Source organism: Mobula birostris, chromosome 4 (genome assembly GCF_030028105.1).
Source record: "Mobula birostris isolate sMobBir1 chromosome 4, sMobBir1.hap1, whole genome shotgun sequence".
Classification (NCBI taxonomy): domain Eukaryota; kingdom Metazoa; phylum Chordata; class Chondrichthyes; order Myliobatiformes; family Myliobatidae; genus Mobula; species Mobula birostris.
Genome location: NC_092373.1, coordinates 71,832,056 through 71,846,213, shown reverse-complemented (window position 1 = coordinate 71,846,213; position 14,158 = coordinate 71,832,056). Strand labels below are relative to the sequence as shown.

At 41.6% G+C, this 14,158-nt stretch overlaps 1 protein-coding gene across 12 annotated transcripts in view; it reads right to left on the bottom strand.

The window, feature by feature from the left end:
• LOC140196399 (uncharacterized) overlaps window positions 1-14,158 on the bottom strand; it is a 94,138-nt gene that overhangs the window by 61,419 nt on the left and 18,561 nt on the right. For 9 of the 12 annotated variants that reach the window (XM_072255534.1, XM_072255533.1, XM_072255531.1 and 6 more), the window contains 7 exons: window positions 13,554-13,595; window positions 11,608-11,734; window positions 11,452-11,483; window positions 2,952-3,060; window positions 2,789-2,820; window positions 166-274; window positions 2-33 (listed from right to left, as the gene is read on the bottom strand). In XM_072255534.1, coding sequence (XP_072111635.1) covers window positions 2-33; window positions 166-274; window positions 2,789-2,820; window positions 2,952-3,060; window positions 11,452-11,483; window positions 11,608-11,734; window positions 13,554-13,595 — 483 coding nt within the window. The remainder of the gene's footprint in view (window position 1; window positions 34-165; window positions 275-2,788; window positions 2,821-2,951; window positions 3,061-11,451; window positions 11,484-11,607; window positions 11,735-13,553; window positions 13,596-14,158) is intronic. The other 3 variants (XM_072255536.1, XM_072255541.1, XM_072255543.1) reach the window with 2 other exon arrangements.

Genomic DNA, 14,158 nt, shown 5'->3' with positions numbered 1-14,158 from the left:
CCTCTTGTCCTGTTGAAACTTGCTGTGAGTGATCTGAAGGAGAGAAGGAATTAAGCACATCAGAAGAGTTAATGAATATTCCCTCGTGGTCAGTCATGTTTCTTGCAGCAGGTGCTCGAGCCCACCAGCCATGCTGATGCTTTGTGCCCGCAGCTTCCAACCTACCTTGAGGGGTCTCAGGATTTCCTCCTGTAATGTCCTCAGAATCTTCCTGCTTCCCTTCTTGTGGCTGAGCAGGTGTTTCTTCGCCTTTTACAACATCCACATTTTTCACCTGTGTGAGAGCATGAAAGAAAGAAAGCAGGATATTAATTTTTCAATAACTGGACAGAGTCCCTTAACATGAATGTCCTGCTCACTCACAGTTTATCTCAGGGAAGTTCATGTGCCTGTGTGCAGTGCTCCAGGATTCTGATATATTCCATGTTCCAATGCACTCAGTACATTGTTCACTCTGACCAACACAAGGTTCTCACATGTACGGGGCCTAACAGCAGCATCAACAGAGCTCTACGAACTATAGAGAAGTACAGAAGGGATAAGCAGAATGGCCACTGGTAGGAGTAGGCCAGCGGCAAGAGTAGAAACATCTGGCTTTGGCTCAAAAGCGGCTTCGGCTGAAGAGGCGTTGGCTCTGTGTGAAGCGTCTGTTCAGTTTCCTTTCTGTTTTTATTCTCTCTTATTGTACCAATTAAATGCTGTGGTGTGTTCTTGGTGCAAGGTGTTAGAGAACTGGGAGACCCAGAGTCTCCCGGGGAACTACATCTGCGTGAAGTGCATCCGGCTGCAGCTCCTTGAAGACCGTGTTAGGGATCTGGAGCAGCAACTAGATTACCTTTGGCTTGTACTGGAGAGTGAAGAAATAATTGATCAACGTTACAGGGAAGTGGACATCCCGAAGGAGGCGAGTAGCTTGGGGACTGTCAGGAAAAATGGAAATAGGCAGTTTGAGCAGAACACACCTGCAGCCATCACCCTCAGATATATGTAGACCGCATTGGATACGTATTAGGGGGATGACTTCCTGGGAGAATGCCACAGCGACCGGGTTACAGGCACTGCTCATGGGTCAGTGCAGCAGAAGAAAAGAAGAGAGTGGTAGTGATAGAGGACTCAGAGGTGAAGGGGACAGACAGGAGAATATGTAGACGTGAACGGGACACCCGGATAGTATGTTGCCTCCCAGATGCCAGGGTTAGGTATGTCTCAGATCAAGTCCACAACATTTTGGGGATGAGCCAAATGTCTTGGTACATATTGTTACGAATGACATAGAAAGTAAAAGCAAAGAGGTCCTGAAAAGAGAATTTAGAGAGCTAGTTAGAAAGCTGAGAAGCAGGACCTCCTGGGTAGTAAATTCTGGATTGCTGCCTTTGCCACAGGCCAGTGAGGGCAGAACAGGACAATTTGGAAGAGAAATGTGTGGCTGAGAAGCTGGTGCATGGGGCAGGACTTCTGGTTCTTGGATCATTGGGATCTCTTCCGGAGGAGGTATGACCAGTTCAAAACTGACCTGAACCCAAAAGGGACCAATATTCTTGTGGGCAGGTTTGTTAGAGCTGTTAGCGCTGTTTGCAGGGGGAAAGGGACAGATGGTAAAAAAGTAAAGATAAGCATGCAGTCCGATTGTCAGGAAGGGCAGGCAGGAGATGGGATTTGTTGCAGCCAACAGGCTGAGTATCAAAACTTTAAGGATGCAGAATCAGAGAGGATAGCAGACACGGTACTCAAGGTGTTGTATCTCAATGCACATAGTACAAAGTGGATAACCTTGTTGTACTGTTACAGATGACCAGATATGATGTTGTAGCCATCACTGAATCGTGGCTGAAGGATGGTTGTAGTTGGGAGCTGAATGTCCTAAGTTACACGTTACATCAGAGGGATAGGAAGGTAGGCAGAGTGGGTGGTGCGGTTCTACTGGTAAAGAATGGCATAAAATCAGTAGACAGATGTGACATAGGACCGGAAGATGTTGAATCCTTGTGGGTTGAGTTAAGAAACATCAGAAGGTAAAATAACGTTAATAGTAGTTCTGTACAGGCCTCCCTACAGTGTCTGGGAGGTGGACCATAGGTTACAACAGGAAATAGAAAAAGGTGAGTCAAAAGGGCAATGTTATGGTAGTCATGGGAGATTTTAACATGCAGGTCGATTGGAAAAAATCAGGATGGCAATGGACCTCAAAAGAGCGAATCTGTTGAAAGCCTACGAAATGGCTTTTTAGATCAATTTGTCGTTAACCCAACTATGGGATCAGCTATACTGGATTCTCTGTTATGTAATGAACCAGAGGCGACTAGAGAGCTTAAGGTGAAAGAACCCATCTGAACCAGTGGTAACAATATAATTGAGTTCAACTTGAAATTTGATAGGGAGAAAGTAAAGTCTGATGTAGCAGTATTTCCGTGGAGTGAGTGAAATTACATTGGTATGAGAGGAGTTGGCCAAAGTAAATTGGAAGGAGCTGCTGACGCGCATTTCTTGGAAAATTGTGGAAGGCCCAGGTCATATGTTCTCCAAAAATGAAGAAATACTCAAATGGTAAAATAGTTGTGGAGTTCCTGAGAAACAATAAAACATTTCACACAATTATTAAAGGTGAAAGAGAGCATGGCCAATATCAAGAGTAAAAGTGTGCAATTTTTTTAATTGATCCAGCCTGGATGGATTGCAGTGATTTGGGGACAATGGGAGAAATGATCAATTGTAGCCGGAACTGTGAGCGGTTTATTAAATAAAAGGTAGAAGAGGACTTGTTCATGTCCAATATTTGCTGTTTTCTTACCTTTTGTCCTGTTGAAACCTGCTGTGAGTGATCTAAAGGAGAGAAGGAATTAAGCACATCAGAAGAGTTTACGAATATTCCCACGTGGTCAGTCGTATATCTTGCAGCAGGTGCTGAAGCCACCAGCCATGCTGATGCTTTGTGCCCGCAGCTTACAACGTACCTTGAGGGGTCTCAGGATTTCCTCCTGTAATGTCCTCAGGATCTTCCTGCTTCTCTTCTGGTGGCTGAACAAGTGTTTCTTTGCCTTTTACAACATCCACATTTTTAACCTGTGTGAGAGCATGAAAGAAAGAAAGCAGGATATTAATTTTTCAATAATTGGACAGAGTTCCTTAACAGGGATGTCCTGCTCACTCACAGTTTATCTCAGGGAAGTTCATGTGCCTGTGTGTAGTGCTCCAGGATTCTGACATATTCTATGTTCCAATGCACTCAGTACATTGTTTACTCTGACCAACACAAGGTTCTCACATGTACGGGGCCTATCAGCGGCATCAACAGAGCTCTACGAAATATAGAGAGGTACAGAAGGGATAAGCAGAATGGCCACTGGCAGGAGTAGGCCAGCGGCAAGAGTAGAAACATCTGGCTTTGGCTCAAAAGAGGCTTCCGCTGAATAGGCTTTGGCTCTGTGTGAAGCGTCTGTTCAGTTTCCTTTCTGTTTTTATTCTCTCTTATTGTACCGATTAAATGCTGTGGTGTGTTCTTGGTGCCGGATGTTAGGGAACTGGGAAACCCAGAGTCTCCCGGGGAACTATATCTGCGTGAAGTGCATCCGGTTACAGCTCCTTGAAGCTTCGGCTTGTATGGGTGAGTGAAGAGAAAATTGATCAACGCTACAGGGAAGTAGACATCCAGTGGCATGCAGTCCGACGATCAGGAAGGGCAGGCAGGAGATGGGACTTAGTTGCAGCCAACTGGCTGAGCATCAAATCATTAGGGATGCAGAATCAGAAAGGATAGCAAACACAGCACTCAAGGAGTTGTATCTAAATGCACATAGTACAAAGTGAATGCCCTTATTGCACTATTACAAACAACCAGGTATGATGTTGCAGCCATCACTAGATCATTGCTGAAGGATGGTTGTAGTTGGGAGCTGAATGTCCTAAGTTACACGTTACATCAGAGGGATAGGAAGGTAGGCAGAGGGGGCAGTGTGTCTCTACTGGTAAAGAATGGCATAAAATCAGGAGAAAGATGTGACATAGGATTGGAAGATGTTGAAGCCTTGTGGGTTGAGTTAAGAAACGTCAATGGTGAAAAAACGTTCATAGCAGTTATATACAGACCATCCTACAGTGGCTGGCAGGTGGACCATAGGTTACAACAGGAAATAGGAAAGGGCAAGTCAAAAGGGCAATGTTATGGTAGTCATGGGAGATTTCAACATGGAGGTCGATTGGGGAAAATCAGGTTGGTAATGGATCTCAAGAGAGCGAAACTGTTGAATGTCTACGGAATGGCTTTTCAGAGCAATTTGTCGTTAACCCTACTGGGGGATCAGCTATACCGGATTCTGTGTTATATAATGAACCAGAGGCGATTAGAGAGCTTAAGGTGAAAGAACCCATCGGAACCAGTGGTCACAATATAATTGAGTTCAACTTGAAGTTTGATAGGGAGAAAGTAAAGTCTGACGTAGCAGTATTTCCGTGGAGTGAGTGAAATTACAGTGCTATGACAGGAGTTGGCCAAAGTAAATTGGAAGGAGCTGATGACGCGCATTTCTTGGAAAAATGTGGAAGCCGCAGGTCATATGCTCTCCAAAAATGAAGAAATACTCAAATGGTAAAATTGTACAACCATGGCTGACAAAGTAAATCAAAGCTATTGTAAAAGTAAATGAAAGGGCATACAACAAAGAAAAAAATTAGTGGGAAGATAGACTCTTGGAAAGTATTTAAAACTTACAGAGAGCAACTAGAAATAATACTAGAAAAGAAAAGATGAAATATAAAAGCAAGCTAGCAAATCATATCAAAGTGGATCGTAAAAGTTTGTGTTAAAAATAAAAGAGAGTGGATATAGGACTGCTAGAAAATGAGGCAGGAGAAATAATAACGGGGGACAAGGAGATGGCTGATGAACTAAATGAGCATTCTATATCAGGCTTCACTGTGGAAGACACTAGCAGTATGCCTGATGTTGTACCGTGTGAATGTAGAGAAGTGAGTGCAGTTACTGTTACTGTTACAAGGGAAAAGGTGTTCAAAAAGCTGAAAGACCTAAAGGTGCTGAAGTCACCCGGACCAGAGTAACTGCATCCTCGGGTTCTGAAAGAGGCAGCATTAGAGATTGTGATGGCATTAGAAATGATCGTTCAGAAATCATTGGACTCTGGCATGGTGCCATGGGACTGGAAAATTGTAAACGTTCCTCCACACTTTAAGGAGGAAGGCAGCAGAAAGGAAATTATAGACCAGTTAGCTGGACCTCAGTGATTGGGAAGATGTTGGAGTCAATTGTTAAGGATGAAGTGATGGAGTACTTGGTGACACAGGACAAGATTGTACAAAGTCAACATGGTTTCCTTCAGGGAAAATCCTGCCTGATGAACCTTTTGGTATTCTGTGAGGAGATTACAAGTAGGATGGATAAAGGGGTTGTAGTGGATGTTGTATATTTGTACTTTCAGAAGGCCTTTGTCAAGGTGCCACACATGAGGGTGCTTACCAAGTTAAGAGCCCATGATATTACAAGAAAGTTACTAACATGGTTAGAGCATTGGTTGATTGGCAGGAGGCAGTGAGTGAGAATAAAAGGATCCATTTTTGGTTGGCAGCCAGTGACGAGTGGTGTTCCGCAGGGGTCGATGTTGGGACCACTACTTTTCATGCTGTATGTAAATGATTTAGGTGATGGAATAGATGGCTTTGTTGCCAAGTTTGCAGATGATACAAAGATTGGTGGAGGGGCAGGCAGTGTTGAGGAAACAGGTAGGATGCAGAAGGACTCAGACAGATTAGGAGAATGGGCAAGAAAGTGGCAAATGAAATACAATATTGGAAAATGTATGGTCACGCACATTGGTAGTAGATATAGATGTGCCGACTATTTTGTAAATGGGGAGAAAATCCAGGGATCTGAGATGCAGAGGGACGTGGGAGTCCTTGTGCAGAACATCCTGAAGGTTAGCTTTCAGGTTGAGTCAGTGGGGAGGAAGGCAAATGCCATGTTAGTATTCATTTCAAGAAGTCTAGAATACAAGAGCAAGGATGTGATACTGAGGCTTTTTAAGGCACTGGTGAGGCCTCACCTTGAGTGTTGTGAAGAGTTTTGGGCCCGTCATCTTAGAAAAGATGTGCTGGCATTGGAGAGAATCCAGAGAAGGTTGATAAGGATGATTTCAGGAATGAAAGGGTTATCATGTGGGGAACTTTTGATGTCCCTGGTTCTGTACTCACTGGAATTCAGAAGGATGAAGGGGGATCTCATTTAAACCTTTCGAATGTTGAAAAGCTTGGAAGGACTACATGTGGAAAGGATATTTCTCATGGTGGGATAGTCTAGGACAAGAGGACACAGGATAGAGGGGCACCCTTTCAAAACAGAGATGCTGAGAAATTTCTTTAGCCAAAGGGTGGTGAATTTGTGAAATTTGTTGCCAGCATGCAGCTGTGGAGGCCAGGTTGTTGGGTCTATTTAAGACAGAGATTGATAGGTTTTTCATTGGACAAAGGTTATGGGGAGAAGGCCGGGAACTGGGATTGAGGAGGAGAAGAAAAAAGCATCAGCCATGATTGAATGGCGGAGCAGACTTGATGGGCCAGATGGCCTAATTCTGCTCCTATGTCTTATGGTCTTCTCAACATAAGTCAATAATTACCCAATATTCTACTATATTAGTTGGTTAGTGTTTTACCAGTCTAGAAATTTTTTCATTATCATCTCAAAAATATGTTGTAGCTATTGAGGTAGAAGTGTTCCCACACACCCTGCTCATGGACTGCTCATCCTCTCCCCATCAGGGTGAAGGCAACATAACATCCGTGCCAGGACCAGACTCAAAAACCTTTACTTTCCCCATGAAGCAAGGCTGGTCAACACCTCCACCCACTGACCAGTGCTTCCACACCTCCCACCACCACTACTTTATCATTTCCTGTCAGTCACCTCACGTACAGACACTCCTGTGCCTCATGTCACTTGATGGACATACAATCAATTTATGTAAATCAGCTCGCTTGTGTATTTATATTTATTGTGCCTTTTATTATATTCTTTACCTTATTGTGTTTATCTTGTGCTGTATCAGATCTGGAGTATTGCACTTGTGTTGTGGAAGTCACATTAAAGAATCATCCATCTTGAATCTTTATGGTTCAAATGTGAATTAACACTAACTCTTAAAAATTAGTTGAAAAAGATCACAAATGCATTATCCTGATTTATATGAGGAAAGCTTATTTTTCTGCAATCTGATGTTGAAATCCAATGTAAAATGCACAAAATTTCAACGATCACTAAATTAAATGCCTAATGTAGCAACAGCATTACTGAAAAGTGTCAATAATACATGCTGCACCTGAGGAAAGGTTAACTGTTAACATTTTTTCTCTGATACCCTTAGTCAGCACTGGAAAAGGGAGCAAACATATTCATTTCCAACTGCAAAAATATGGCAGGAGAATGCAGAAAACTTGTAGAATATTTTGCACAGATTGCAACCAACTGAAATAATGTGGCTTTAAGAATGAGATTACTCTTCTCCAGGGAGGAGATAGAGAGCATTGTGGCCTTGAGTCAAGACATCAATGTCAATGGAACGAAGGAGGTGAACATTCACTGCAGGAAGTGGGGCTCGGAACATGCCACTGTTGGCATCAATGATGCTGTCATGGAGGAGACTGAGAGCTTAAAGATCCTAAATGTGAACACAATGAGTCCTCTGTGGTTATTTGAGTCATTATGCTGCTTAATTTGGGCAAGAGACTGTTGCTGAACGGTGTCTAACTAGTGTCAGAAGTGTGCACTTGTGTGGCCACTGGACACTACACCATACTGCGAGTGAACTGTTTTGAAAATAGCATCAGCTGCATGCACTTGTGTTCATAAAGCAGTGAATTTGTCACTGACAGTTGGTGAGAACGACACAGTAAGACAGTTATGAACTGAGTGTGTTGCTATGTATAGCTCAATCTGCCTGGATGTCATGCAAACAGAAGTGTATCACTACATCTCAGTACATGTGAATTAGTAAACCAATTACCAGGCCTGATGTGTATAGTCAGCAGACATGTCTATGCTTATTGAAGGAAAAGAAACGAGACAATTAAAGACAGAAGATGAGGAACTATTCCTCAGCCTTGCAGGAGGCCTCATTTTAGCAGCGAAGGTGTCAAAAGACAGAGCAGGTATCAAAAGACAGTGTCAAAACTTGGCTGGAAAAATCAAGTGGGAACACAGAAGAGTTGCCTCAACATCCTGACCATTGATGCTCAATAAAGTGATCACCTTCTATGCATTTGGTTAAACTTTTATAAAGGGGGCCCTGTTGCTGACATGAATGTAGTGCACTAAAGTGGAAGAGATGTGAAGCAGTGATTCACTAACTTTGGTTCTACAGGTGTTTTTATGGGTGTCAACTTTCATCACTTTTTCAACATACTGACAACGCTGAATGCAACCTGATTTAGATTATCAAGTTATAATCATTCTATATGAAAACCATTTCAAACATTAATACCTAATTTACACTCCACAAGTTTAGCCCAGTTAACTCATTCAAACCACTTTGCACTATTACCAAAATAGTCGTGTGAGTGCATTTCAAGATTAATTTTGTTGCTAACTCATTTCTTCTGGGAAATACCAGTCAAGGTATAGAATATGCAAGTCTTTATACAGAAAAGTGGACTGGCAATTTAAACAGAATATTCACGACAAACTCTATTCAAATGTTAATTGCACATTAAGTATAAATCTAACTGGAGAACAAAACATATCACATACTCAGGTTTTTAAGTACAGTTGAAGTCAGAAGTTTACATACACCTTAGCCAAATACATTTAAACTCAGTTTTTCACAATTCCTGACATTTAATCCTAGATCAAATGCCTTAGGTCAGTTAGGATCACTACTTTATTTTAAGAATGTGAAATGTCAGAATAATAGTAGAAAGAATGATTTATTTCAACTTTTATTTCTTTCATCACTTTTCCAGTGTGTCAGAAGTTTGCATACACTTTGTTAGTATTTGGTAGCATTGCCTTTAAATTGTTTAACTTGGGTCAAAAGTTTTGGATAACCTTCCACAAGCTTCTCACAGTAAGTTGCTGGAATTTTGTTCCATTCCTCCAGACAGAACTGGTGTAACTGAGTCAGGTTTGTAGGCCTCCGTGCTTGCACACGCTTTTTCAGTTCAGCCCACAAATTTTCTATCGGATTGAGGTCAGAAAATGATGTCATGTCTGGTTTATTTTTGGGAACAATTTCCAAATGCCTGAAGGTACCACGTTCATCTATACAAACAATAGTACACAAGTATAAACACCATGGGACCTCGCAGCCATCATACCCCTCAGGAAGGAGTCTCTCCTAGAGATGAACGTACTTTGGCGCGAAAAGTGCAAATCATTCCCAGAAGAACAGCAAAGGACCTTGTGAAGGTGCTGGAGGAAACAGGTAGACGGGTATCTATGTCCACAGTAAAACGAGTCCTATATCGACATAACCTGAAAGGCTGCTCAGCAAGGAAGAAGCCACTGCTCCAAAACCGCCATGAAAAAGCCAGAATACAGTTTGCAAGTGCATGTGGGGACAAAGATCTTACTTTTTGGAGAAATGTCCTCTGGTCTGATGAAACAAAAATTGAACTGTTTGGCCGTGATGACCATCGTTATGTTTGGAGGAAAAAGGGTGAGGCTTGCAAGCCGAAGAACACCATTCCAACCGTGAAGCATGGGGGGGTGGCAGCATCATGTTGTTGGGGTGCTTTGCTGCAGGAGGGACTGGTGCACTTCACAAAATAGATGGCATCACGAGGAAGGAAAATTATGTGGATATATTGAAGCAACATCTCAAGACATCAGCCAGGAAGTTAAAGCTCGGTTGCAAATGGGTCTTCCAAATGGACAATGACCCCAAGCATACCTCCAAAGTTGTGGCAAAGTTGCTTAAGGACAACAAAGTCAAGGTATTGGAGTGGCCATCGCAAAGCCCTGACCTCAATATGATATAAAATTTGTGCACAGAACTGAAAAAGTGTGTGTGAGCAAGGAGGCCTACAAACCTGACTCAGTTACAGCAGTTCTGTCTGGAGGAATGGAACAAAATTCCAGCAACTTACTCTGAGAAGCTTGTGGAAGGCTACCCAAAACGTTTGACCCATGTTAAATAACTTAAGGGCAATGCTACCAAATACTAACAAAGTGTATGTAAATTTCTGACCCACTTGGAAAGTGATGAAAGAAATAAAAGCTGAAATAAATCATTCTCTCTACCATTATTCCGACACTTCACATTCTTAAAATAAAGTAGTGATCCTAACTGACCTAAGACAGGGAACGCTTTCTTGGATATACTGTCAGGAATTGTGAAAAACTGAGTTTAACTGTATTTGGCTAAGGTGTATGTAAACTTCTGACTTCAACTGTGTGTAGCACCCACAATGACCCAAGTACCATCACATCAAATACAAAATATAGAGGAAATTGATAGTTGATTGAAGGTGAAATAGTTCTCTTCCTCCACCCAACCCATGAACAAGACTGACACATCCAAGCTTATCAAAAATCTCCCTGAAAGAAAATTTTAGCAGGAATTATTTTCCATCCAATCACAAAACTGCTAAAAATCTCAAGATTTCTAATGGAAGAAAATCTTGGTCAATTGTTCTTTGGAGTTTCTATGTCCTCGATTGCCTTAAGCACCATAACATGCAGTGTTGTGTTACAGAACAGCACTCTCAGCTCCCTATTGACACAGTTAACATAATTGAGCACAACTATGCAGTGTACTGAAGTTTAGTTTAGAAAAGCCATTGACTGACCCCAAAACAGTTTCGGGCAGGTTTTAAAGTTGTAAAATGGCATCTAATGAAATTTATCTCAAAATATCTTGCAGCAGTTGTGTGATTTAACTTCTTGGGAAAGAAGGTAACATTCATAAATAATTGAAAGACTTTAAGCCTGGCTTCTTGAATTTCTGATGTCCATTCAATGCCTTAATCCTGTTACTCTTATATTAATGGTATAGTCAGAATTGAAATATGGCAAAGCTATTTATTTAGTTGACAAATCACATTGCCCAATTTGGAGGAACGTTTATCTGAAGGAAATTGTGAAAAGGTTGTTACTGTATGTCAGATATATGGTCTGGCAGAGGGAAGTGAGGAGTTGGAATCAGAGAAGTGGTGGAATTTAGTAGGAGGCAGAAGCAGATCAGCAAATTGTAAGGGACTGGGGTTGATAGAACTCCCTCTCCACTTCGGTGATTGACAGATGCTGGCAAGGAAGGTTCTTTTTGTTTGGTACCACCAAGCATTTCTTGACAGCATCACTTCTAGGGTACAAATCCACAAGGTTTATTGAATCATTTCAGCATGGGTAGATTTCATTGTACTGGTATTGTACAATGGGAGAAAGAACTACAAGTGTTTGTGAAAGAAAAGATAGATGGGACGTGAGCCCACTTTCAATATTTTCTGCTACCTTACCTCCTCGTCTTTAGAAACTTCCTCTGGCTGATCTAAAGGAGAGAGTAACAAACATGTCAAAACAGCTTTTGACTGTCTCATAATCATAAGATCAATCAAGTTTCTTCAAATAGCTGCTTCGGAGCAGGTGATTTGTCCCCGATGGTTCCAACTCACCTTTGACTGGCTCAGGATGTTTTCCTTCATAATCCACAGAAGTTCCTTTCTGTACTCCCAGGAATGAAAATGAACTTTGTCTTTCTTCCAAAGCCCTTGAACAGTCATTACTCGGGGCATTATTCTCCTATAAAAGGGCAGAATATCAGTTGTCCAACTGGGACATTGAGTTTCTGAACAGCATCGGCTGCTCATTTTGGGTAATTTGATCTGCCTGTGTCCACATTCTAATACTGTACATTCTAAGTTCCAACACATACAGTAATTCAAATCAACGTTCTGCAGATTCCAAACCACAAAAACCATGCCATAATTGCCCAACGACACTGTTTCATTTCCTGTTGGCTTGTCGCAATCTAAAAGTGAGGGCATGCTTAAAATTTCCTGCAAGTCTTTCTGTGCTTTGTATGTTTAATGATCAAATATACCTTAATTACCCCATTAAGTAAAGCAGTTTTATTTCATATTAACACAGGGATCAAAATGTGAATAAAGATTAACCCAGAATCAAGTTGGAACTCAGCAAATCAGGAATGTGGGATTCCCTTCATTTTAAATGTTATTTATTTCCTGAAACAGAGCTAACACTTTTGGGATTCGAAAGAACATCTCATTAAGTATCTAATCTATCAATCTATGCTTCTGATGAAGCGACTCAAAAGTGTTTCAGAAAGTGGGAGGTGAGGAATGATATTAACTTTGGCAATCATGTAAATGACATTAACTTTGCCTGATCCTTTAAACATCCCTCCTGTTTTTCATTTCCAGTGACATTAGTATTAATAGTAATCACCCATGGCATTTCAATTTTAAAGAAAGCTTTCGGCACATTGGCCTTCATAAGTTAAAGTATTGAGTACAGGAGATGGGATGTCATGTTGAAGTTGTATAAGATGTTGGTGAGTCCTAATTTGGAGTATTCTGTGCAGTTTTGGTCACCTACCAACAGGAAAGAAGTAAGTAAGGTAGACAGAGTGCAGAGGAAATTTACAAGGATGCTAACTGGTCTGGAGAACCTGAGTTATAAGGAAAGATTGAATAGGTTAGGAATTTATTTCTTAGAATATCAAAGACTGAGAGGAGATTTGATACTGGCATACAAGCTAATGAGGGGTATCGACAGAATAACTGCAAGCAGGCTTTTTCCACTGAGGCTGGGTGGGACTCGAACTGGAGGTCATGGGTTTAGGGTGAATGGTGAAAAGTTTAAGGGGAACACGAGGTGAACCTTCTTCACTCAGAGGGCCATGAGCGTGTGGAATGAGCTGCCAGCACAAGTGGTGCAGGTGATCTCAATTTCAACACTTAAGTGAAGTTTGGATAGGTACATGGATGGTAGGGGTAGGGGAGGGGCATAGGAAGGCCATGGTCCTGGTGCAGGTCGATGGCAATAGGCAGTTTAAAGGATTTCAGGATGGACTAGATTAGTCAAAGGGCTTCTTTCTGTGCTTTACTTTTCTGTGACTAATTTTTAGGGGAGAGCTGGTAGGTCAATGGACAGTAGTCATGTACTGTCATTCAATGTGAAAACTACCTCAGTATGTTTCTGCTATGAACTGATCGGCTGAAATGAATAATTTCAACACGATACCTTACTGCTGCTGACAGTGGTGATGGTGAAGACTACCTACTATAAGGATCCCTGTTTGCTGAGCCCTGTATAAACACTGGTTCACATTGTAGCTTGTTGTGATCAAACACTTGAAGCATAGCTGCCCCCAGAATGCTACAACCGAGTCTACATTTCCAAATATTGAACAATAGATGTTTTTATTTGGAAAAGATTACCCTCTTCTTTCTCCTCCCATTCTTGCACAGGGATTTATGCCATCGCGTGGCACTGTGGCAACTGAAGATGTGGATGTAATCCCCATCTAACTGAGAAAATACTCTCCAAGTGAGCCACAGATTCCTATAACATGAATACATTTATATGCATGTCTTACCCTCTTCACTGTTAATTTTCGACACCATTCATTACGAACATCCTGTAAATAAAAGTAAACTTCAATTAAGGTATAAAATTAATGTTATTGTAAATAACAGAGAATAGTTGCAACTTTGTCACTGAAGGTAACCTCAGGTGAGAGCATCATGTGTCAGATGTATTGTTTTGCTGACTTCAGTGGTTAGACGGGTGCAACCAATGATCTCACATGGCAAATGCTGTGAAATCACAGTTAGATGTGTTTTGTAACAGTCTTGACAACATAAGAGAGACTGTCGAGCTCAAACATCGAAACCACACAATCTATTGGTAACACAGTTCTGTCCTTTCTCACCTCTTATAGAGATCACATGGTTTTAAATAGAATGAAGAATGAAAATAGCAAGAACATAGAACATAGAACATAGAATAGTACAGCACAGTACAGGACCTTTAGCCCACAATGTTGTGCCAACCCTCAAACCCTGCCTCCCATATGAGCCCCACCTTAAATTCCTCCATATACCTGTCTAGTAGTTTCTTAAACTTCACTAGTGTATCTGCCTCCACCACTGACTCAGGCAGTGCATTCCACACACCAACCACTCTCTGAGTCAAAAACCT